Genomic DNA, 22,059 nt, shown 5'->3' with positions numbered 1-22,059 from the left:
GAAAGTTCTGCTGCAAAATATGCATTTTTTGAAGTTGTTCCTGGGTCTCGTGACCTCAGTAGTGATACAGGCTCACGTAGAGTTACAGAGGGAATCTTTTCATGTTCCGCTCTAATGAGCAATGAACATTAAGTTCCAAGACAAAGCAATTTAAATTTATGATGCGCACTCCATGATCTTCCTGCAAGCCTTGCCTCTGCTTGTGACCCTCTGATTCCCATGACCTTGTGTCTGTAAAAAATGCTTCTTCTCAGCAGACCTTAGTTCTGTTCTTTCCTGTCATTATCCCAAACGCTCAGTTCTCTCAAGTTTATTACCATGTGGTTACTCTGTCCTTCAGTGATCCATCCACTAGAATGCTTTGTCATCTTTGGACAGCAGAAGATCATCATTAGGGGCCCTGTGCATTACTTTCTTTCCTCCGGTCATTCCAGCAAAGGGGACTCTTAACTCCCTTCTCTCTTGTTAGTGGAACCTGGGGAGGAGCTTGACAAGGTCAGGAGAGTCACAGTGTCTGCAATCCCCTTTTCCAAATCTCCTCACATGTGGGCACTGGAAGTTTTCAAATATATGTGCCTGTATACCTGTGAGCTATTTTAGTACTGTATGAACATAGAAACTCAGGTCAAAATCTGTTGGGCTGTCTCGTCCCATGATCAAGTGCAGAATTATTCCTTAGGGTCTATTGTTTAGTAATTTGGACTACTCAAAGCTTGCTGTCATTCCGCTTCCACTATCCCTAATCTAGGATTTTTCTGAAAATAGACCCCACGGTAAGGAAGCTTTTTCTGATACTTGCTTTCATGGCTTTGTTTAGTTGTTTTGATCCCCTGGTTATCTCTTCTCCTCAAACTCACCCATATAATTCCTCTGTCTGTTTGGTAGCTCTCTTCAGATATTTGAAGACACTCCATATCTTTGACGGAAAAATCTCCCCGTTATCATTTAGCCAAGTACACATGTTCAGTTCTTTAACAATTCCTTGTATGTCACTCCTTCTAGTCTTCTGATCTTTTTTATTGTTTCACTCTGAATTCTCTTCAGTGGTGAATTTGTTTGTGAGATCAGAGATTTCACAGAAATCTCTGGAAAGGCAGTGTCATTATATCCCTTCAGACAATGTCACCTCCTTGTAACACAATAAAACCTGCTAATTGTACAGGATCTCAGTGGCTGCTCTAGGGATGCTGTTGCTTTGTAAACTGCTGTCATATCTGATTTATGATCCATTGAAAATGTGATGTTCTTCTTGGCATTTACTGGCTGTGTTCTGGAAGATTTTTCCCAATGGTGTGTTAGCTGGTGATATTCCAGTTTGCATCTGAGTACGTTTCTTCCCTTCTTAAATCTCATTAAAGTCTTTTGTGTTCTCTGTTCTGGTTGGTGTTAGCAATTAATATCCCTCAATTAATTACATCATAGCTGAGCATGCTTTTCTAACCCTTTTTCAGGTCATTATTGAAAATGCTAGGGAGGACAACTGAAAATACTTTTTTTTAGTCTTAGGACTAACAATTCTCCTTCTCGCAGTGGGAGCTGCATACAAGGTAAACTTATTCAAGGTAAAACCAGACTAAATAATCATGATAGACTGACTAATGGACAAAGGATTTACCATAACATGGCTATTTAAACATACACATGTAGAAAACTCTTTAGCCTTCAAATCAATTTCAAATTTAATGCAGTAAGTTTCTGGCTTCCCAGTGGTCCTCATCCTCCAAATTCTGAATGTAATACTAGGAAATAATGCAGATCTGACAGGAAAAAGATACTCTCTCAGAGTTTTCTTCTTGTTATGCTTATGCGTTCCTCTGTTTCGGGTTGGCTTTCATATTGAAGAAAACTGTGGCTGTGGAAAACTTCAAGCCTAACAGAAATGACATTTTTATGTAGTGAATGTGCATATGGGGTTGTGAAGGTGTTACGAGGTCTAATTTAGGCTTTCTCTTTGCTATGGACCTGCATTGCACAAGCACATCTTGCCTTTAGGTTCTGCAGGTTTGGAAACAGGCTTATGCTGGAGAGGAGAGCTTGTAATGGGAGAATGATTTTGTGGTGAAAGCACTTGGTAGTGTTGCAGTGTACGCATTTAATGTGGGTAAGAAGTTACAATTTGCTTAACTGCCTGTAGTTTAACTATCTGTTTGTCAAATGAGGAGAAAGATCCCTCAGCTGGGTATCTTGAGGTATCTTTGTGGAATTCATTGTGCTTACATATGGTAGTGATCCAGCCAAGAGACTGCTTTTGTAGCAGTGGTTAGCCAGATATCCCTGAATCCACTCGTTACTGTCTTACAGGTGCTGAAAATACAGAGGGAAGTTGGAGGTGAAAGTACAGCGAAAATTGACTTGTGTGGAGAGAAGACTTGTCTTCCTCCCAGACACTGCACTGCTTGTCTCCGTGGTTGTGTTCACAGAAATACACAAGTCAGTTGTAAATAGTTGCTAGTGATAATAATGGTGATTAGGTATACAGATGTGTTTCTTTCTTGTCTTGTGCTCTTGCAATTCGCCAAATGCAAAATTAGATTTTGTTACCAGAAAAATGATCACATGTTTAAAGAAAAGTAAAAAAACATGTGGGTAGCATTTCAGTTGCCTTCCCTCAGGTGATTTTCTGCTATAAACATCCTGTGGAAATATCACGGCATATACTTTACTGGACAAGATTTAATCCTTAGACACTGCAGTCTTCACTTGGAAGCTTTAGGAAAAATAAATGGAATATACCCATTCTTCAGTTGCTTCTGAGTGTTTCTTTGGAGCAGGACTAAGCTATAAAACAAGAAGACATAGAAAGAATGTATTTAGATATATTTCTTTTCTGTGTATGTCCTATCATCAGTGAGTTTTCATTTACAGATTTTTTTTTTTTTACTTTTATTTTACAATCAAATGCAGCTCTGACATTGGTGTGAATTTATGAAACGCATTCCAGTGTATTTCATCATTTTCCCCTGATAATAAGCAGCTGGTGTCAAAATATTTCAGAAGATGGCATAGGGATTCATAGTTTTGTTTCACGTTCATTTTGGTACTTCACTGGTGGAAGACCCTGCAGCTGCTGAGATAGGTGTGAGTCCACATTTCCTAAACTAGCGCAGAATCCCCGCCAGTCCTGGGAGATATGTTGCTTTGAAAGCATCTGCCGGATGCCTACAACCCCGCACCTATTTAGCTTCCCGAGTTCCTCACCCCACAAGGGACACGCTCCGGTCCCGAAAGCGATTGAGTCTCTCCAGCCCCGCGCCCCCAGAGCGCTGCCGAGGGACCGTGTCCGGAGCTGACGCCGCTTTGCTCTCGGAGCCCCCTTCGCTGTGTCCCCCGCTCCGGGCTGTGTGAGCGGGCCCCGGGGGGTCCCGGCGGCGGGCGGAGCCGTGCTGGGGGCGCCCCGGGGGGCAGCGGGTCCCGCCCGTCCCCTGGCCCCCAGCGCAGCCATTGGCCGCGGCGCCGCGCCCCCGCCCGGCCACCTCCGCTGCCCGCACTTATAGCGGCGGGACGGGGCCGTGGCGCCGGGAGCTGTAGGGATGCGGGTCGCGCCGAGCTGCCCGCGCTGGGCGCTGCTGGCCCTGGCGCTGCCCCTGGCGCTGCCCGCCGAGCGGCTGGCGCTGCTGCCGCACGGCGAGGAGCGGGGTGATGCCGCGCTGGAGCCCGGGGACGATGCGCGCTCGGCGGCGCTGGAGCTGAGCACGGCGCTGCGCTTCTACGGCGCCGCCGTTCGCTCCCTCTACGTAAGTGTGGGGCCGGGAGGGCGCGGGGCCCCGCTCCGGCTGCCGGAGGATCCGAAAGGCTGTTAAGGGTTCTACGCCGGGTTTGTCGCTTCTTGTCGCGGTGCTGCCTGGCTTTGGGTTGGTGCGTGGTGATGCTTAGTTGGTTTCACGTTGGTTGTATGAGCGCCGTGGTCAGAGGTCGGTCCAAAGAGCTTATTCGTTCCAGTTGTGTTCAGTCAGGTATCAAGCTGATTCTTTGCGATGCCCAGAGTCTGGGGAGACAATGCAACAGGCAGCAGGAGGGCAAAGAGAATGTAATCGGTTATACAGGATGAACACTATCTTCAGGCATTTTCTGTGCTCGCACATAGGGTGTATGTCCAGCTAAGAAACATCCTTGTCGTGGTCTATGTTTTGTGTGCTTCAGCATGCCTAAGTCACAAAACTGAAACTATAAGTATCTGGCCAGCAGCCTGGCATGTACAAGACGTGCACCTCTTAGCACTGGAGTGCTGTTCTGTCTCTTAATGGCTCAGGCATTCTCAGATGTTCATTGCTCAGGGGTCTCCTTGGGGAGGGGAAATATGTATCGAGAGCAAACGCAGGCTTTGGGCTGCAGGCAGACCTCTGCCGTGTGTGCATGCCTCAGCAGAATCTGCATCCTAGAGTTGTGTGTGCCTATTTATAGCTAGTGGAGGACGTTTGGTATATGAAGGTGGGATTAAAACCAGATTGTCTGGAGCAGAGCTGCTCGAAAGTAGCCAGAAAAGAATGTTAAAAATGGCAGCATGCCTTCAGAACACTGCAAGAGTACTGGCTGGTTTGTCATTGCCGCTTTTCCCCTGAAGCCTCATCTAGGCTGGCAGTTGAAGATGCTAACTAGTGTATTTAGAAAGGTCTTAGTATGGAAGGCTCAGTGTGTTTAGTGCATTAATCTGTTCAAGTTAAAACCCACCTCCCTGTCCAGATAAACCAACGTGCTTTGTCAGCTTGGGTTTAAGATGCAACTTTGGGGACTATTCTGCATGGAGATACTTGGGAAATTAGATCTCCATGTGGCCACAGTCAAATTTTATGTAGTTCCCATGTACATGAGTCCATTTTGTGGGTATTCACTAAAGATTTAACATGCTTGCCTTACACTGAATTATATTAGTGCTGCCACTTAAGTTGTGCTCTTTTTCATTGTCCACACTGCCTCTACCTAGATAAATCCTGAAATTACATCTGAAATCCGAAATTTTGAGGAATTCAAGTTATGCCTGTGTAGAAAATTAGTGTTGTTAACTGAGACTGGCAGTAAAGACAAATTAATTCACAAGTATTAAGTGGACTTCAGATTGCAGTTTGACCCTTAGTTCATTGTGTCGTCTTCCATACTCTAAGTTGGGTCAATGGTTAGCCAACCCAAGTAAAAAATACACTTTTTAAAGTACAGATGTATTCTTGAAAGACAGCAGACTGTGTATCAATCAATCACTGAGAAGCAGAGATAACAAGTAACTTGTCAGATAAGTGACAGAAAGGGGACAGTCTTCAAAGAGCAGTAAATTGGTTAGCAACACTATGTTTCTTTAGTTTAATGATCTTGTTACTTGCCCATATCATAAAACAGGAATGGTTGTAGTTAGTTTTTGTCTGGAAGAATACCTGTGTAGAGGCTATCCCAGAATCATTTTTAGAGCTCTTGCATCATGATTACTCAGTACTAAGGATGAATGATTTTAATATAGGGAAAGTCTGATAATGAATGGTATTTCAGTATCCATCTACTTAATATACATAGGATTGTAATTTGCATTTAATCTGTCATAAGTATTGCAAACCAAAAGCACAGTACAACCTGTATGGGAGTAGGGAAAGGAGATGTATACTTATTAAGGAGAGGTATTGAGCAGCCTTAAACGCACCTTCACAATACGTAGTTTTATTGTATATTGGTAGTGAGTACTTACTAAGCTCTGTGATGTTATTCAGTAAGCCGAATTTGCCAAAATATTGCTAGTTGATAGTAAATACTATCAAGCTGATACCAGTAACGTGGTATTGGTAGAAATACATCATAATACTTAAAGGAATTCCTGCATCTGATTTGAGTCGTTGTGATGAAATACGTCTTTTTGTATGGTTCATCAGAATAATGTAACAACCTTATCTTAACTTTTGAATGCTTGGTTTTTGCAAGTTTTGCCTTCAATTACTTGAGAATTTACATGAGTTCTCTATTTTTCCACCAGCTAAGAAGCCGAGTTGTTTTAGTTAGGTCTACACATGAATAAAAAAAGGCAAGTAGTTCTGAGGAATGATTGTTTAGTATCACTTGTCATAAAATCCCTGGCAACAAAACTTCTTTTCTTTTCATAGACAGAAGAGAGAACTTTTATTTACTATAAGTGGAAACAGACTTTCACGTACTGTAATCTTCAATATGGTGTTTTCCTATGCAAGGTTTTTAACATTTAATCCTATCACTACCCCATACTGATCTATTTGTTTTAATAACACACTTTTATTAAGGCTTTTTCAGTTTAAACTAGGGCTCACTGATGTGGAAAAGCTAAATGATTAGGGATTATTTCCTTTTAGGGAAGAATCAGAGCCCTTTAAGGCAAGCTTGGGTAAATTTGTTAATCATTACTTTTATTAACTTCCTAAATTAATAGTTGGTCATGTTTATAGTAGAAAATTTTGCTGCTTGAAGTCAGCCGACACTTCATTATACAAATAAATCAATTTTTTCTAAACAGTCTTACTCAGAAATATTCAAGTTTTCAAAATGCCTGGTAACTGAACAAGGAAAAATACCTCATTTGTTTTAAGATTTATTTTTTGTTATACACACAGACACACTTTTTCTTTCAATAGAAGTATTTCGTTACTTTATACTTCCTTCTCCCTGGTTTTTTTTGGGTGGACCTATAACAGTGTGTGTGATTTGTTATGTTACAAACCACGAACTATGTCAACTATGTGTGTAATCCAGAAGTTTAACATGCTAAAAATACATCTGTGTTAGTTCCTGTCAAGCTAAATAATATTATACCCTAAAAGGAAAGATGTACAGTACAGCTGGTTTTTCTTTAGACAATGCCTACCTGAGGCCTTTCTTTTCTCCTCTTTCTTTTTGACAGGCATGAGACTTTAATGAAACCCAGTACTTATCCTGAATTACTTCTCTTTATTTTGGGATTCACATGTTAACCTATCTGTGTGACCTTGAAAGGAACAAAGTAAAGTTAATACTATGCCCCATCTTTGTCAATAGAAATGTATTGTAAAATCTGAAAACTAAAAACATTTTTTCAGTAATGATGAATGTTCTTTCTGTACATTAAAAATCTCTTCACTAAGTGAGTAGTTTGTGTATTTATTTTCATTTAATGGCTTGCAAATGTTTTCTGGGTGATAGAGTACTTGCAACCAAGCATTCCCTTAACATTCAAAACTGAACCGTCTCATTTATGAACTACAAACAAATGAAAATGGAGTTGGGATTTTTGCATCTCCTTAATAAAATTACTTGTTGAATTTACATTTTTAGCAAAATAGGAAATAAATAGTCAGAAGCACGCCCTTAATTTGTGAAAACGGGGAAGGCCAAATTTTAGGTCATTTCTTCTGGTCTCTGCTTTGTTCTGTAGTATTAACTAGTCCTGATTGTATTTTCTCTTAATGTTATTTTAATCTCTTCCATAAATGGGGGACCATGCAGCCACAAAGTCTGCACACACCAAATCTGATGAAGAGCATGGAATTTGTTTAAAATACTTCAAACAGCAGTCATCTCTCACAAGAGGATTTAAAGTGGGAGTAGGGGTGCTTGTGTACAAAAAGTGTAAGCAAGGAGAAGGATGGGAAAAACTTTTAATTTACTCTAAATTTATTACTTTAAAGGTGAAGCGCATCTCCTTGCTAAAATGTCTTAATGTCCACAATTTTCTCTACTCTCTTCCAGTGATATAGTGTAACTGGTGACTTTTAATTTTTAGGGTTTTAGCTTTCCTTTATAGGGATATGAGGGATTTTCTAGTGTACAGATGTAATAGATGTTCTGGGAACCTTTCTGGACTAGAGCTCTGTTGCATGGCTGCCTGCCATTGCGGGGTCTAGGCTGGGGTAACCCATGCTATCTTTTCAGTTCCGTATTCCTAAAATTCATAGTTCATCTTAGGATCTGTGGCCAATCTTAAGTCACAAATTATTAGAGGAAAAAAAAAATGATCACAATGTTCAGCTGCTTCTTCGCCTTTCTAACGTGACCTGCATTCCCATCATGCTTGTACCAGATTATATACTGCTTTATATCTTAGAGACATAGTTCATGCATAAAAAAAGCTTCCCATTTTTACATGATGTTAACTTTTAAAATATTTTTCACTATAGCACCTAATGAAATTATACATCTGCAGACAACACAGCATACATTAAGCCATTTTAAAAGTAAATTCTGATATACCTCATGAACCATTTGCTAAGTTTAGCTAATGATTTGTGCTAACCATTATATACCAAGCTGATTGACCACTAGCATGTGGCAGGGGGCATGCTCAGACCCGCTGAATAGCCAAAGGAAGGTTCAAGGTATAGGTGTGTGCTGTATATGAAGGGGTGATTTGTAGTAGGAGTTCCTGTACTACACTTTTTCTGATTTGCCATATCTAGTGGTAGTAATGGTGGTCCAGATTTTAAAGGATGTTGCCAAGATGTATATAGCAAACATCCCTGACAGGCTTGCCCAGCCCACAATTTCTCTGTGTCTTGAAGAATATAGGTAGCATTGGCCTCCTTGTTTCCAAATATATGGGTAGAAAAGGGCAAGAAAAATTTTGAGATGATGAGAATGAATAGCCTGGGGGGCTTCGTTCTGGAGGAAGTTACATAGAGTGAAAGACTGGGTAGGATTTGGCTGTATGTCCCAATGCAAAAACTAGGGGCCATCAAGTGAAGCTGGGAGCCAGACTGAAAACAAACAAAAGTAGGACAGACCTCAGGGTATGAGTCACAGATCTGTGGAATTCCTTTTTAAGGGATTCTGTGGATGCATAAAGTTTGTATGTGTTGAAGGGAAGACTTAACAAATACATGAAGGAGATCCACTGAGGATGAAGAAACAGTCAAACCACAGGGAATCACTTGAGCTGAATATGGTCGGTGAGGCTGGTCGGAGGAGTGCGAGCATGTCCTTCTCTTGTTCTGGTTGAATCCGTAAGCTAGCAGGTATGGCTGGGGACCGGCCACAGGGCTGGATGGCCTTGCAGTCTGGGTCACGGTGGCCTTTCTGACCCTGTTCCAAGAATTCATAAAGATTGTGTAACATCGTGAACATCTTGACCATGTGAAAAGATCCAGCAGCAGTTAGTTCTTCTTGGACTCACAGGAATCCCTGTGGGTGAGGTCAATCTGTGAGAGATTGCAGTTTTAGTTTCATAGCTTGTGGAGCTAGTTTTGGGACCTCTGTCCCTTTCTGAGTCATCCACATGTATGGCAGCAGCTTGAGAGTGGTGAGTGCCTGGCTGCCTGCAGCCAGATGTGTCCTGTTATCACACAGTCAAACTCTTGGAAACACATTTGTGTGTGTCTGATTCGTACAGTGCCATACGCATCTGGAAGAAGATCCTGGGACAAAAAGCTGTGTGTGAGCAGTTCATGCACTGCCTCAAGGCCTGACACCTGTGGTCTTGCTTGCTTCTTCTGTGTGTGACAGCTCTGGTTTGCCAAGGGAGTTTCACATTTGGACACACCGTAGCATCTACCTGTATGTATGTATTTATTTTATTTTTAATCAGAGGCAGTTGGCTGTGGGTTGTCATCTTACAGACTCGCGGAGGCAGTATGTATGCATTTTCAGACTAAGAGTTTCACTTTCCTGAGACTACTTTTGATCCCAGCAGTGTTGTTATTGTTACGTGGAAGCTCGTGGCTCCTTACCAGGCACCGGGAGAATTAATGCTTTTTTTTTGCTTTTTTTTTGCTTTTTTTTTTTTTTTCCCAACAGAGCCAGTTTTCCATAGGACTGTGTCAGGGCACTCAAATGTAAGGGAATTTACAGGATGGCCTGTATCTGCTGTAGAAATTCTGTCTCCTAGCCTCTATAGCCTCTGGTATAGGAGCTGTGCTCACAGCTTCCTAGGAGGATGGGTGAAGTGAAGTGAAAATTAGAGCAGTCTTGGCCAAGCAAAGAGAAATCTGTACATCTTCCTAGAAGACTTTCACCCAAGCTATTACAATATTTAATCATGGAACAGTTTTTGAGGCATCTATGTGTAGATTAGTTCTTTGCTCAGAAGTTCTATCAGCTTCTAGGCAGTGCTGCAGTAGCAAGGAAAGCTCAACTGACGCACTTGCATCCTTGACCCCCTTACCACGTTTTCATGGGAGTGACATAGCCTGTTGTGTTATGACTTATGTGTGTGTGTGGAATGAGACAAAGCTGTTCAGTTTCTCCTTTCCCCTCTTTTTTTTTTTTTTTCAACATCAGACTTTTTTGGGAACAGGCAACTTTCTAAACTGTCCAAATTAAGCATCCCTCTCTGCCTTCATGATTGAAGTCCAGATTCCCAGGGGCTATGCTATGACTTTAATAAAGGTTATTTGTAGTCCCCTCTGCTTTACAGCAGGTAAGAATCAGCTCAGTGGTTAACTGGAAAAGGAACTGTTGCAGATACTTGCTTCATCCTTACTATCCCCAGCCATGCTGTTGTAAAACTGCTCTTCAGGAGAGTGACAACTAAAAGCGAGAAGAGCTTTTGATCATCTGGAAGGGTCTGTACACAATTCTTGACAGACTCACAGAGGGATTGCCCTGGGTCTTCGGCTGAGAAAGACTCGGACACTTGTCAAAAATGGTGGTTATGTGTATCTTTGTTAGAAGAGGGGATAAGTGCCTGGAATTTAAATAGCTAAAATCTTTATTGAGGGGAAAAAAAGTTGGTCTATCTGTAAAGTACACCCCTGGTTTTGAGCAACTGAAATCCCAGGACTCCTGACATCCGATACCAAAAGAAAAAAAACCAACTTGAAAAAATTAAATTACTTTACAAATACAATACTGACTCTTGACTCAATTTCTTTTGGAAATGCAATGAAAATATTGTGATCTAGAGCACAAAGGTGTGGGATATAGCCATACTAACAGTATCTATCTGATAATTTCCACCTTTTTATTAGGTCGCCACTAATGGGATTATTGCAGTGAATGAACCTTCAAGTGAAGAAAAATATCTCGGTCAATTTCCAGTCAGTTTTGGGGCTATTGCTCCTTTTATGGCTGACCTGGAAACAACAGATGGACGTGGAAATGTGTATTACAGAGAAGATTCATCTTCAGATGTCTTGCAGCTTGCATCAGACTATATCAAAAGAGGTTTTCCTGAGACTACTTTTGATCCCAGCAGTGTTGTTATCGTTACCTGGAAGCTCGTGGCTCCTTACCAGGCACCGGGAGAAGATCATGGTTTGGAAGAAAAGGTGAATATTCATCAGAGCTTTATGACATGTTGGACACGCGTTTAGCTGGAGTGTAACACTGTAACCTGTTGCTTTGAAGGCTTGAATTCCTTTGCGTTTAAATGAATCCTGTACAGTTAAGAATGTATTTTGTTGCTGAAAAGACTGTAGCAAAATAGGAGTATCCAGAATTTTTTCTTGATTTTAATTTTACAGTATTTTATTCATTCAAAAGAATATGCTTGAATCTACATAGCTGATTCTTTTGTATTCCCTGACAACTCTCTGAATGTTAAGTGTGATGTGGTAGTAACTGAAATAGTAGCATATCCTGCCCTCCATCTGTGCAATATAATCCAGTTGGCTTGCATTCTTCAGCAGACTCTTAAGTCATTTTGACATCAAACTATCTACAATCTGATAGGTATATGGACTAATAGGAACTTCAAATTGTGAATCCCTTTTGGACAGATGACATTACGTTCTCAAAAAGATCGTGCTTTGTAGCTACTATTGAATGAAGAAGCAGTTAGAGGTTATTTTTTTTATTACTTGCAAACCAATTTCCCTTTTTAAACCATGTTAGTTACTATCCTGCAAAGGTATGTAACTTTATGCAGCATAATTATCCCAGCTGATGAGCCTGCTTACAATGTATAAAGTTGAGAACATTACCACAACTTAGCAGATCTTATTTTGTCAAAGATTAATTTCTTGTGCATCACTTGACACAACTATTGTGTTCACAGTAACGTTTCTTTACCTGGTAGTAATGAATAGCTGATGTCTGAGGTACTATCTTGACGGTTCCTACAGTATATAGGAGTGTTCCTACAGGAAAAGACACTTGCAGCAACATGAAACTTGAACTCTTTAAATATTCTGCTTCCAGAATTTTTCTATGTAGTCTAGCACATCACTATATTTTGAAGTGATGATACAGCATCATGTGCATGTCACAGAACTTAGAATTGTTATGTTTTAGACAGCCTCTCTGGATATTTCTGAACAGATTTAACTTACCTTTGATAATGCTTTCTTTTTAATGTTTATGTATGCTAAAGCTAAAACTGCATTAGCAAAATATAAGCTTGCATAATATTGATTTCTCCTAGGAAGTACATGATGCGTTTTGCGTGATGGAAATTCTGATTTTGAGTTTGTGTTTAAGAAAGTGTTTTACTGTTGTTTATTTTGACTATTTCCCCTTGAGTAAATAGATGTTGGGTTTTTTTTCCACAGAGAAACACATTCCAGGCTGTTTTAGCCTCTTCTGATTCCAGTTCCTATGCGATTTTCCTTTATCCAGAAGACAGTTTGCAGTTCTATAGTACATACTCCAAGAACAATGATGAAAAAATTCCTGCTATGGTTGGCTTTAGTCAAGCCTCTACAAACTACTATTTTTGGGAAAAGCCAGGATCCTACAATGTCATTGCTAATGACGAAGACAGCATCAGAAACCTGCACAAGTATGCTTTTTTATTTGTTTAAACTCCTCAAGAAAACATCAAGGGGTTCCATGTTTTTCTTAATTGTAGCATGAGTCAATGAGAAATAATAATATCCCATTAGGCATTGCAAGAGAAATCACAAAGTCTGCCACTGATAAATATCCACCCTCTTGAGGAATAGGAGGACTTTGGTATAATTTGTCAAAATCCCTTCTAAAAGCAGGACCACTTAAGACTTTAACTCCTTATAGTCTGTGCTTGGCAGTCTTTTTTTGAAAGAAAAAGTGAACAGGATTGAAAGGGACTGAGTTACAAAGTTCTAGTAAGTGTTAGCAAGGTCTTTGTGGCCCAAATATCTACTTCTGTTCTCATCACTTTGGAGGCAAGTAGGCTAGAAATTCTCAAGAAAAAAGCTCTGGGTGTGGAAAAAAAAATGCTGCGCAAACTCTCAGGGATGTTATAGCTGAATAAACTACCTGTCTAGAAATACCACACAACTTGTGCTTGATCGTTTTCATTTGGTATATGCTTCTCTTTGATAGAAGCAGCAATGCTGGGAAGCAAGGTGTCTGGGTGTTCGAGATTGGCAGCTCATCTGACAGTATTGTGCCTGCCAAGATCAGCAATGTTTTGGAGAGCCGAGATTTCAATGACCAAGACCAGGAGATTACTTCAAAACCATTTATGTCAGACTATGGCTCCACTGAAATAAGACAACAGTATGTTACCAGCAGTACTGACAGCACAGAAGAGGATCAGCACCACATTACATATAGTGTTCCTCAGCTAGCTGCAGAAGACTTTCAGACTTCGTATCAAGATGTAGCAGGAACACCTTCAACTGAGTCTTTTTACAGTCATCAAGATTTTCCGACAGCAAAAGCTCCACCTCGCCCGTTCCAAGTCCAGCAGTTTCCCCCACAGCAACCACAAGTCATAGATGTGGAAGAATTTGATGAAACTGGTATAGGTAAGGTCTTCCATACAGCTCGGGTCCTTTTAAGATGCATGGGCTGCAAAAAAAATAGAGGTGTGCAAGAGATTGTACTAAAGAAATAGTATGTTACCTTCTCACTACCTTCATATCTGAAAATCTGAACACATTTAATAAGTTTATCTTATTAATCAAAGTAGTTAAATTAGATATCACCTCAGATTCAGATCTCGCCAGTCTAGTGAGCTAGTTCCCCAATCAAGCTCACAGGAGAGCATGTTTATGGTGTGTCTGTGGAACTTGGATCCATCCAAAGGAAAGCTTCCTGTAGAGAGAACTGTATTCCTAAAGCTGACACGATCCATAGGAACTGATTTCCCCATCTCTTTTGCCCAGGGCTGTTTATAAAGGTATGATCTTAGCTGAGGTTGGAAAGGTTCCTTTTTGCTTTGGTTTGGAAACAAGGCCAGGTTAAAATTATTGTGCGTTTAGTTTCAGCAAGAGAGTTTAACTGATCTGGATTAATATAGGTCTACTGAAGTCAGTAGAATTAAACAGTCTTCTAACATCTGAAGCCCTGATGTTTTCTGCAAAATAGTAGATTGCTACTTGCATTCGCAAAGTTAGCAAAAATCCATTGCAGTTGTTTGTTTTCCTTAAAGAGAAGATGAAGAAACTAATCAAGTGAGTATAGAGATATTTCTAAACTAAACCAGGGATATGTGAATACTGTAGTAATTACATGAAGTATGTGTCTGGTCTTATTTTGTACAGTGTTTCGCTACCACACGGATGTCCAACAGACCTGTGCTAACAACCGCCACCAGTGCTCTGTTCATGCTACTTGCACAGATTATCCCAATGGATTTTGTTGCAGTTGTATTGCTGGTTACAAAGGAAATGGCAGACAATGTGTAGCAGAAGGTAAGTTTTTTGAAAATTAGATACATAAGCAGCAAGTACACATGGCATTCTTAAACAAGGGGACCTGTTTTCAGTAGTAAAAAAAGACGTGGTTAAGTACTTTTTGAAAGACTTATCACTGCAATGTGTTGAAAGGTATTTTAAGAAGAGGGCTATACTTTCTAAAATGATGTGGGTTTTTTGAATGAAGCACATTATTTTAGGCGGTCAGTTATATGCATTATGTATTTTAACACGACTTTCTAGAAAAAATAAACTTCTGAAACTGACATAATTTAATAGCTTAACATCCAGTGTTTTTTGCTAGAATTAGTCTTGAAGTTCTAGTGTGTTATAATCTGATATGGTCATCACTCTAGAAATGGACAGTTCAAAGGGGATGAACAAATTAGCTTGGATCATCAAACTAAAAAGCGTGGCTTATATTTGTCTGACTTTTAAGCTTCTTTACTAAAGGGCTAATCTGCCAGATTTTTGTTCCTGTGTAAAATCCATAAAGGAATTTCTTACGTATACACTTGTAATCCTCATAGTGACTTGACTCAGAGTATAGATGCATTTCAACAAGTAAAACAGCCGACTGCAGACTTTGTGTTTTATAAGGCAAGAAATCAAAATCTGCTACTTAGCTTTTAGTTCATAAAACTGAATCTTCCAGAGAAAGAAAAGAAGGATCTATTGATAATAGAATCTGAATTTGCATGTGGGGAAATTATATACAAAAGAAAGCTAGCAATCCAAAATAGCTGCTTCTGTAAAACACAGTCTTAATATGGTCAATAGTTTTGAGTCAAGAAATAGAATAGGTTAGAATAGTAGGTCAATTATTCTAACACCTAATGGTGTCAGCCTTCTAATAGGGAATGAACAAATTTACATTCAGTAGGTATTGGCATGAAGTATGATCTTCAAAAGAAGTTTCTGTATGCCACTTCAGAGATACTGTAACAGTGTCATCTGTTTATGGAGTTATCCTTGCAGACAAAACTGTTAATGAGGATAAAGGGCACCTCTTCAGGCAATTTTGGCCACTTCGTCATCTGTATAATGACAACACACGCACACATGCACATACCTGTGTATGTAAGCAAATTAACGCACTGTTTCCAGGCAGTTTCCTCTGTTGAATTCTGTGAGCGTTTGCTATTTGTTTCAACACTAATGTCTTTGAACATAGTGAACGCTCCGAACATATACCTTGGCGAGTATGTGAGAACTGTCATTTTGTTCTGATGTATTGTATTGATTTGCCAGGTTCTCCTCAGAGAGTCAATGGAAAGGTCAAAGGAAGAATCTTTGTAGGAAATAACCCTGTTCCAGTTACATTCGAGAACACTGATCTCCACTCCTATGTTGTGATGAACCAAGGACGTGCCTACACTGCGATCAGCACAATCCCAGAGACTTTGGGGTATTCTTTACTGCCTCTTGCCTCTATTGGAGGTATCATAGGATGGATGTTTGCTGTGGAACAACAAGGATATAAGAATGGATTCAGTGTTACTGGTAACTTCTACATTAAAATGATGTTTAAAAACTGTGCTATGCTTTCCTCTGTCTTGAGAAAAAAGAAATGTGTATTTAGAAGCAATATAGAATGAAAACGTATTTATTCTGAGCTGCAAATGGATTGCTTTGTAATCAAACTTCTCACCATTTTCCTTGTTTACAATGTATAGATATTGGGCTTTTTAATTTACTGTAGGTGCACAAGCACATAGGCCTGTTAGAAAGAAGAATGGCTTGGCCAGTTCCTGTGCAAGAAAGAGATAATTTAAAAGGATCTGGTTTTTGGTTCTCGAGTTTACAGAGCTACTGAAAAAAGTTGCCCCTACGTCTACAAGACGTCTAACATGTTAATTGCCTGATTGTACCAATGGAGCAAAAGAGAAATGAAAATCTGACCTCATAAAGGTCTGAAATTCTTGACAGAAGCAATTCCTGCATGAGATGCAAATTATTCTGTTAACTTATTTGAGGGAAACCCCAGTTCACAATTACAGCTGTTTGAGGCCAGATCTGGTTGTTTGTGGACATGAATTCAATCTGTAGATCAAATCTGTTCCAGGAGAACATGTGTTTCTTTTTAAAATTTTATCCTTTATAGCCCTGTACTGTGAATTTAATGGAACGTAACTTTTTGGTTTGGGGTTTTCTTGGATTATGTGTGTTTGAAGTTTGTTCTGGAATTTACAACATACATTTCACATGGTTTTGATTTGGAAACAGATGTACTGGAATTTTTTTTTTAACTCACTGTTCCTAATGGAGGTTTTCTCTGAAATGTACAACTGCTTTGCCATTTTAACTGTAGGATAAGATCTACTATTATCAGCTTTGTTGGAACTTTTTTTTGTTTAAAAACATCCGCTTCTACAGGCTTACTTGCAATTTAGCATGTGTAGTGCTTAAGAAAATACAGTTTTCTTGCATTATCCAAGGATATTATCAGTATACCTCTGACAGTTATTTCTGTAGAAACTCAGAACTTTAGAAATTATGCTTCATCAAAGCTTGCAGAAAATAGTAATTTGTATTTTATCTACTAGAAGCAATACTTTGGATAGAAGGGTTCAGAAACCACTATTAGGTGGTTTAACTAATGCTGTTTCTTTAGGTGGCGAGTTTACACGGCAAACTGAAGTAACTTTTCTTGGCAACAACGAGAAGCTCGTTATAAAGCAGAGATTCAGTGGAATTGATGAGCATGGTCACCTTACCATCAGCACAGAAATGGAGGGCAGAATACCTGAGATCCCATCTGGTGCATCGGTCCATATAGAACCATACACTGAACTGTATCACACTTCTAGTTCTGGTAAGGTTGCCTAAGAATGAAATGATAAGAAAGTGCACATTTCTCAGAGCAGAGAGTAAGACAATCCAAAAAACATTATTTTATTCCCTTCTTAGCAAGTGTACTTAGGACAGAGGCTTTTAGCCTCTTAGGAACAGGTCCCAAAAGGAGGTGGATTATGAGTGGGACAATGCAAATATTTGTAATCTTTTTATTGAAAAAAATGTGAGTTTAACTTTCTCTGAACTGATGTTCGCAAAACAGTCTTGATTTCCCTTCCCTTGGCCTTATTTTTACAGGGCTGATGGTAGTCATACAAGTTGCAAAGCTTTTTGTAGGATCTGCAGCTCTTCAGCAGGAGCTATACCAGTGTATAACTTTTTGTGGTGATGTCATCAAGTGGGCTTTGGTCTTGTTTGATGAGACTCTGCAAACCAGTTATTTACCAGTATGTGTCATGTAAACTGCATTGCAATGACCATGCCTTGTGTTAGTAACAAGCATTTGTCGGTATTATTTGAGCTGGATTTGAACAACTGCCTAGAAAATGAGGAGCCTCTTAATTCCCTTATCAGTTTCCTCCATTGTCTCTTCTGTACTTCTCTCCTTCTGTCTCTCCCTCTTCTTATCTTAGACTCTGAGGTTTGGTAAGGGAGCCATTCTTCATTTCACTATTTACAGGGGAATCTCCCCTCTTTTGCTTTCCTTTTTTGGATAAAATTATGGGTGTTTCAACACAGCAAAACGACAGTGAGGTTGGAGTGTTGCTGCTGGTTACCCAGCCCAGCTGTCAAAGAGCAATAAGGAAGCAGCCTGTGCTGCATCCAGGTGCGTGTGAATACTGGAGAGAGTACACTTTGCTCCAAGGGTGCACTTTGATTGTTAGAGATAGCTGAAAATGATGTAGTTGCGTCATCACTGCCTTATATCTGCTAATGAATGGCTTTGGTAGCCAGTGATGAAGCCCTCTGGCTGCTTTGCCTGTCGTTATGGACTGTGAGGAGGAGGAGCAGGGAGCTTCCGCTTTGTGCTGAACAACTTCAGAGTTTCAGATGAGTTGTTTGGGCAGTGTGTGCTCTGTAGAACACCTGCGTTCTCGGCAGAAATGCTGTCCCCATGGAGGAAAAGTCAGGGGCTGGAAGGAGGCATCCTTCAGGCTGGATTTGATTTACTGGTTCTCAAATAGTTATTCTTCTGCTGTCCTATGGCACATCTGATAGACCATTACTTAGCAGAAATCCAGATTTTGCTAACTGTTGCAAATGGATTGATACAGGTGTGCTCTGATGTCCATAGGAAGAGTAGCGGCATTCTGAGGAGCTTTCTGTAGGTGGGAGGATCTGCAAGCCCAGATCTGCTTTGAAGAGTTTTGGTCACAATTTTTCACATTATAGAAAACTGTTGTGAAGCACATAAGAGCTCTCAGCCTTGCATCTTCTCAAGAGTCTGTCAAAATCCAAGGCCGATAGACCACAATGATCTGAAACGGGGTGTAGTTCGGTGCTGGTGAGGTGGCTCTTGTCCTTCTTAGCTTACGGATGCATTATGTAAGTTCATCTAAAGAAACCTCTGAGTTTCCCAAGTTGAATTTTACTTTCTTTACCTGGTAACCCACAAACTAAAGTTGAGTTTTTAAAATATGTCAAGATAAATTATGAGACTCCTTCCTCAAGGCTGTGATATTTGAGAACAGAGCAAGCCTGGTCAAGCGCCTATTCCTTTGCATGGAAATACGTCCACTTTCATCCCTTCTTGCCTTTGAAAATTCTATTTACATTACTCAGCCTGTATCCCAACTATACAGATAGCATTGGACGAGTAATTTTGCTCTCTGTTCTGATCAGCGTGTTTGTTGCCATGTTGCAGTCATCACTTCATCGTCCACCAGGGAGTACACGGTGACAGAGCCAGAAAGGGACGGGGTTGCTTCCACGTACACAGGCGCCTATCAGTGGCGACAGACCATCTCATTTGATGAATGCATTCACGATGACTCTCACCATGCTGCTTCTGCTACTCAGCAGCTCTCAGTGGACAGTGTATTTGTCCTGTATAACCGAGATGAGCAGATTCTGCGATATGCTATGAGTAATTCCATCGGCCCAATCAGTGGTATGTATGAATTTGAAATCTTTCTTTATCTCTTTCGTGAGTAATTAAGACCAGGCTTCTATATTTTTTTAGCCTACCTAATTAATTAATTAATTAAAATTAATGAGTTATATTAATTTGTTGCATTAGTCAACAGAAGTCCAGGTCCAGAAATTAGGAAGATAAATGGGGCTGCTGAAAGTTTGTATTTTCACTTGGGGAAGAGTATTTAAGTGATCTGCTATTGAAATTCAGTGGAATTTAAGTGTCTAATTCCTTGAAATACTCTAACATACCACCTTGAATCTATTGCTGCTAAGATACATAAAGTGTATAATTTACCTTTACCTAATTTATAGTTCCTCTATTAATGAATGTTTTGTTTTTTCAGAGCGAAGGGCAAAAGAGGGGAACAAGATTTGCCATTGTAACAACTCGTTTCTGTAGTTTATCTGGAAACATGGCATTTTATCTTTGGAAAGCAGGCAGCCTATGAAGTGTATTTTTTTGGATTAGCTGTGCAAGTTTGTCTGTTTGCACTAAAATCAGAAAAAAAAACCAAAGGAGCAATTTGAAAATGCATGCCAGATGAGTACAAGAAAGGACTATGCTGCTTTTTGTTTGTTACAAAGATGAAGTTCTGCTAATTAAAATGAACAAACCAAGATGTTAAGAATCACATTTTGGGTGTAGTGTCAGTGACTGGAAGATGCATTATCTTTGTCAGTCTTTCTCTTTAGAGGGACTTTTGTGACTTCTCTTTCTTTTTTTTTTTTTTTTTTAACTCATCAGTTCTTTGCAGAAGTAACAAGGAATGCGGGTGCTCTTGCCGTGTCTGAGATTCATGTCCTGCATATCACCTGCAAGTCCCCTTCTTCCTGTTGCAAAAAGTGTTTTCTCTCCTTGTTTCATGTGCACTGCAAGCAATCTCCTGCTGGACCTTATCTGAGTGCTATTACTTGGATAGAGTCGTCATGGCTAAATATGGTCTCTCTTGGCAGATGGTTCTGCTGATATTAACCGGAATCCGTGCTACACCGGTACACATAACTGTGACACCAACGCAATATGTCGTCCAGGAACCGGAAATCGTTTTTTATGCGAATGTTCAATTGGCTTCCGTGGAGATGGAAACATTTGTTATGGTATCAGAAAACTTTCATTACCAAATGATAGCTAATGTAGCATTTGGTTCGCTTGAAATGTATTGACCCTCAGGACCAGCCATTCCAGCAAAATGAACTGTCCTGAGAGGCTGGTTTTGGGAAGGATAGGTTAGAGGAGTGCTGGGGTAGCTGATGTATCTCAATAATTAAAGTAAGCAAGTTGGACTTTCTGGAAGAGTTGAACTTGGGTATGTTTTGCCAACTTACAAAGCATCTTTCCTATCTAGTTCATCTTCTCATAAAACTTGTGGGAACTTATCTGTGAGAAATTTACTGTTCTGCGATTTCTGCTTAAAATGAATCAACTAGGCTAAAAGTTCCTGAGAGAGATGAGGAATGGTGTATGCACATGAGTACAGAGCATAGATATATGGAACCCATTGAAATATTTTTCAAGATTTGCTTTGAAAATCCTTTCTGTTCAAGAAGACTTTTATTTCCCAGCTCTGTGCAGTTCTGTGCTTTTAATGAGCTTTTTTATAATCAAATCACAGCACAAATACTTGTTTTCAAGAGGTGAAAGTGTGTATTAATGAAATATGGATTTTCCCTATTAGCTGAGTTGTTTCTTAAATAAAAAAAAAAATAAAACACAACCCTCCCTCCAATTTCAACCCTTAAATGGACTTGCAAATGAAAACAGCAGCATCACACTGTTCCTTCCCAGTCATTTGGTGCTGTGAGTTGAGCAGCAGTGGATTAGAGATCATAAACTCGTAGAATATCAGGTTGGAAGGGACTTCAAGAATCATCTTGTCCAACCTTTCTTGGCAAAAGCACAGTCTAGAAAAATGGCCCAGCACCCCGTCCAGCATGTGTATATGCGTAATGAAAGGGGAAGTCTTTTCTAAAATTTATGCTCTCCCAATCATCACTGCTTCTGATCACCTTGTAGGCTGCATTTTCTTTCTCAGTGGCTTCTCCTTCCTCTCTGATTTAGTCTCCCCTTATTACTCCACTATAGAACTTCTTCTGTTGTGGGGTTTTTTGGGTGTTTTTTTTGTTTGGTTGGTTTTTGTTGGGTTGTGTGTGTGTGTGTGTGTGCGCAAATTAGCTGAGGACACAGTTACCTGAAAACTTATTTTTGGGATACTAATATCTCCTAAGAGGCATGGTCTATCCAAGTTGTAGTTAAAATACGCAAGCTTGCTATTATTCATCAATTGCGCAGTTTCTGTTTTTCTGGCATCGGTATTAAATGCGTCTTTGTAATAACTGGTATCCTTATAATATTCTAGACATTGATGAATGTTCAGAGCAGCCAGCTCTATGTGGCAGCAATGCAGTCTGCAGTAACCAGCCAGGAACCTACCGCTGCGAGTGTGTTGAAGGATACCAGTTTGCAGCCGATGGGCGGACTTGTGTTGGTGAGTTTCGCATTTGTTAAAAGCGCAATTAGTGACTACGATCCATCAGGTGACTGAAGAAGGTGCCTAAACTACTTTTGTTTTCATCTCATAAAAATTGCCCATTCAGAACGATTACAAATAGAAAGTGGAAATTATTGTTGGACTCTTCTGTCCTTTTTGTACCA

General features: G+C 40.0%; 1 protein-coding gene across 1 annotated transcript in view; it reads left to right on the top strand.

The window, feature by feature from the left end:
- Positions 1 to 3,514: 3,514 nt before the first annotated feature.
- NID1 (nidogen 1) overlaps positions 3,515 to 22,059 on the top strand; it is a 47,967-nt gene continuing 29,422 nt past the window's right edge. The window contains exons 1-10 of the mRNA XM_065631006.1: positions 3,515 to 3,734; positions 10,881 to 11,180; positions 12,402 to 12,631; positions 13,156 to 13,583; positions 14,322 to 14,471; positions 15,726 to 15,977; positions 17,089 to 17,289; positions 19,135 to 19,380; positions 20,361 to 20,504; positions 21,764 to 21,892. Coding sequence (XP_065487078.1) covers positions 3,531 to 3,734; positions 10,881 to 11,180; positions 12,402 to 12,631; positions 13,156 to 13,583; positions 14,322 to 14,471; positions 15,726 to 15,977; positions 17,089 to 17,289; positions 19,135 to 19,380; positions 20,361 to 20,504; positions 21,764 to 21,892 — 2,284 coding nt within the window. The 5' untranslated portion in view covers positions 3,515 to 3,530. The remainder of the gene's footprint in view (positions 3,735 to 10,880; positions 11,181 to 12,401; positions 12,632 to 13,155; positions 13,584 to 14,321; positions 14,472 to 15,725; positions 15,978 to 17,088; positions 17,290 to 19,134; positions 19,381 to 20,360; positions 20,505 to 21,763; positions 21,893 to 22,059) is intronic.

This window comes from Caloenas nicobarica, chromosome 3 (assembly GCF_036013445.1).
Source record: "Caloenas nicobarica isolate bCalNic1 chromosome 3, bCalNic1.hap1, whole genome shotgun sequence".
Lineage (NCBI taxonomy): Eukaryota > Metazoa > Chordata > Aves > Columbiformes > Columbidae > Caloenas > Caloenas nicobarica.
This window is presented reverse-complemented; position numbering and strand designations above follow the sequence as displayed.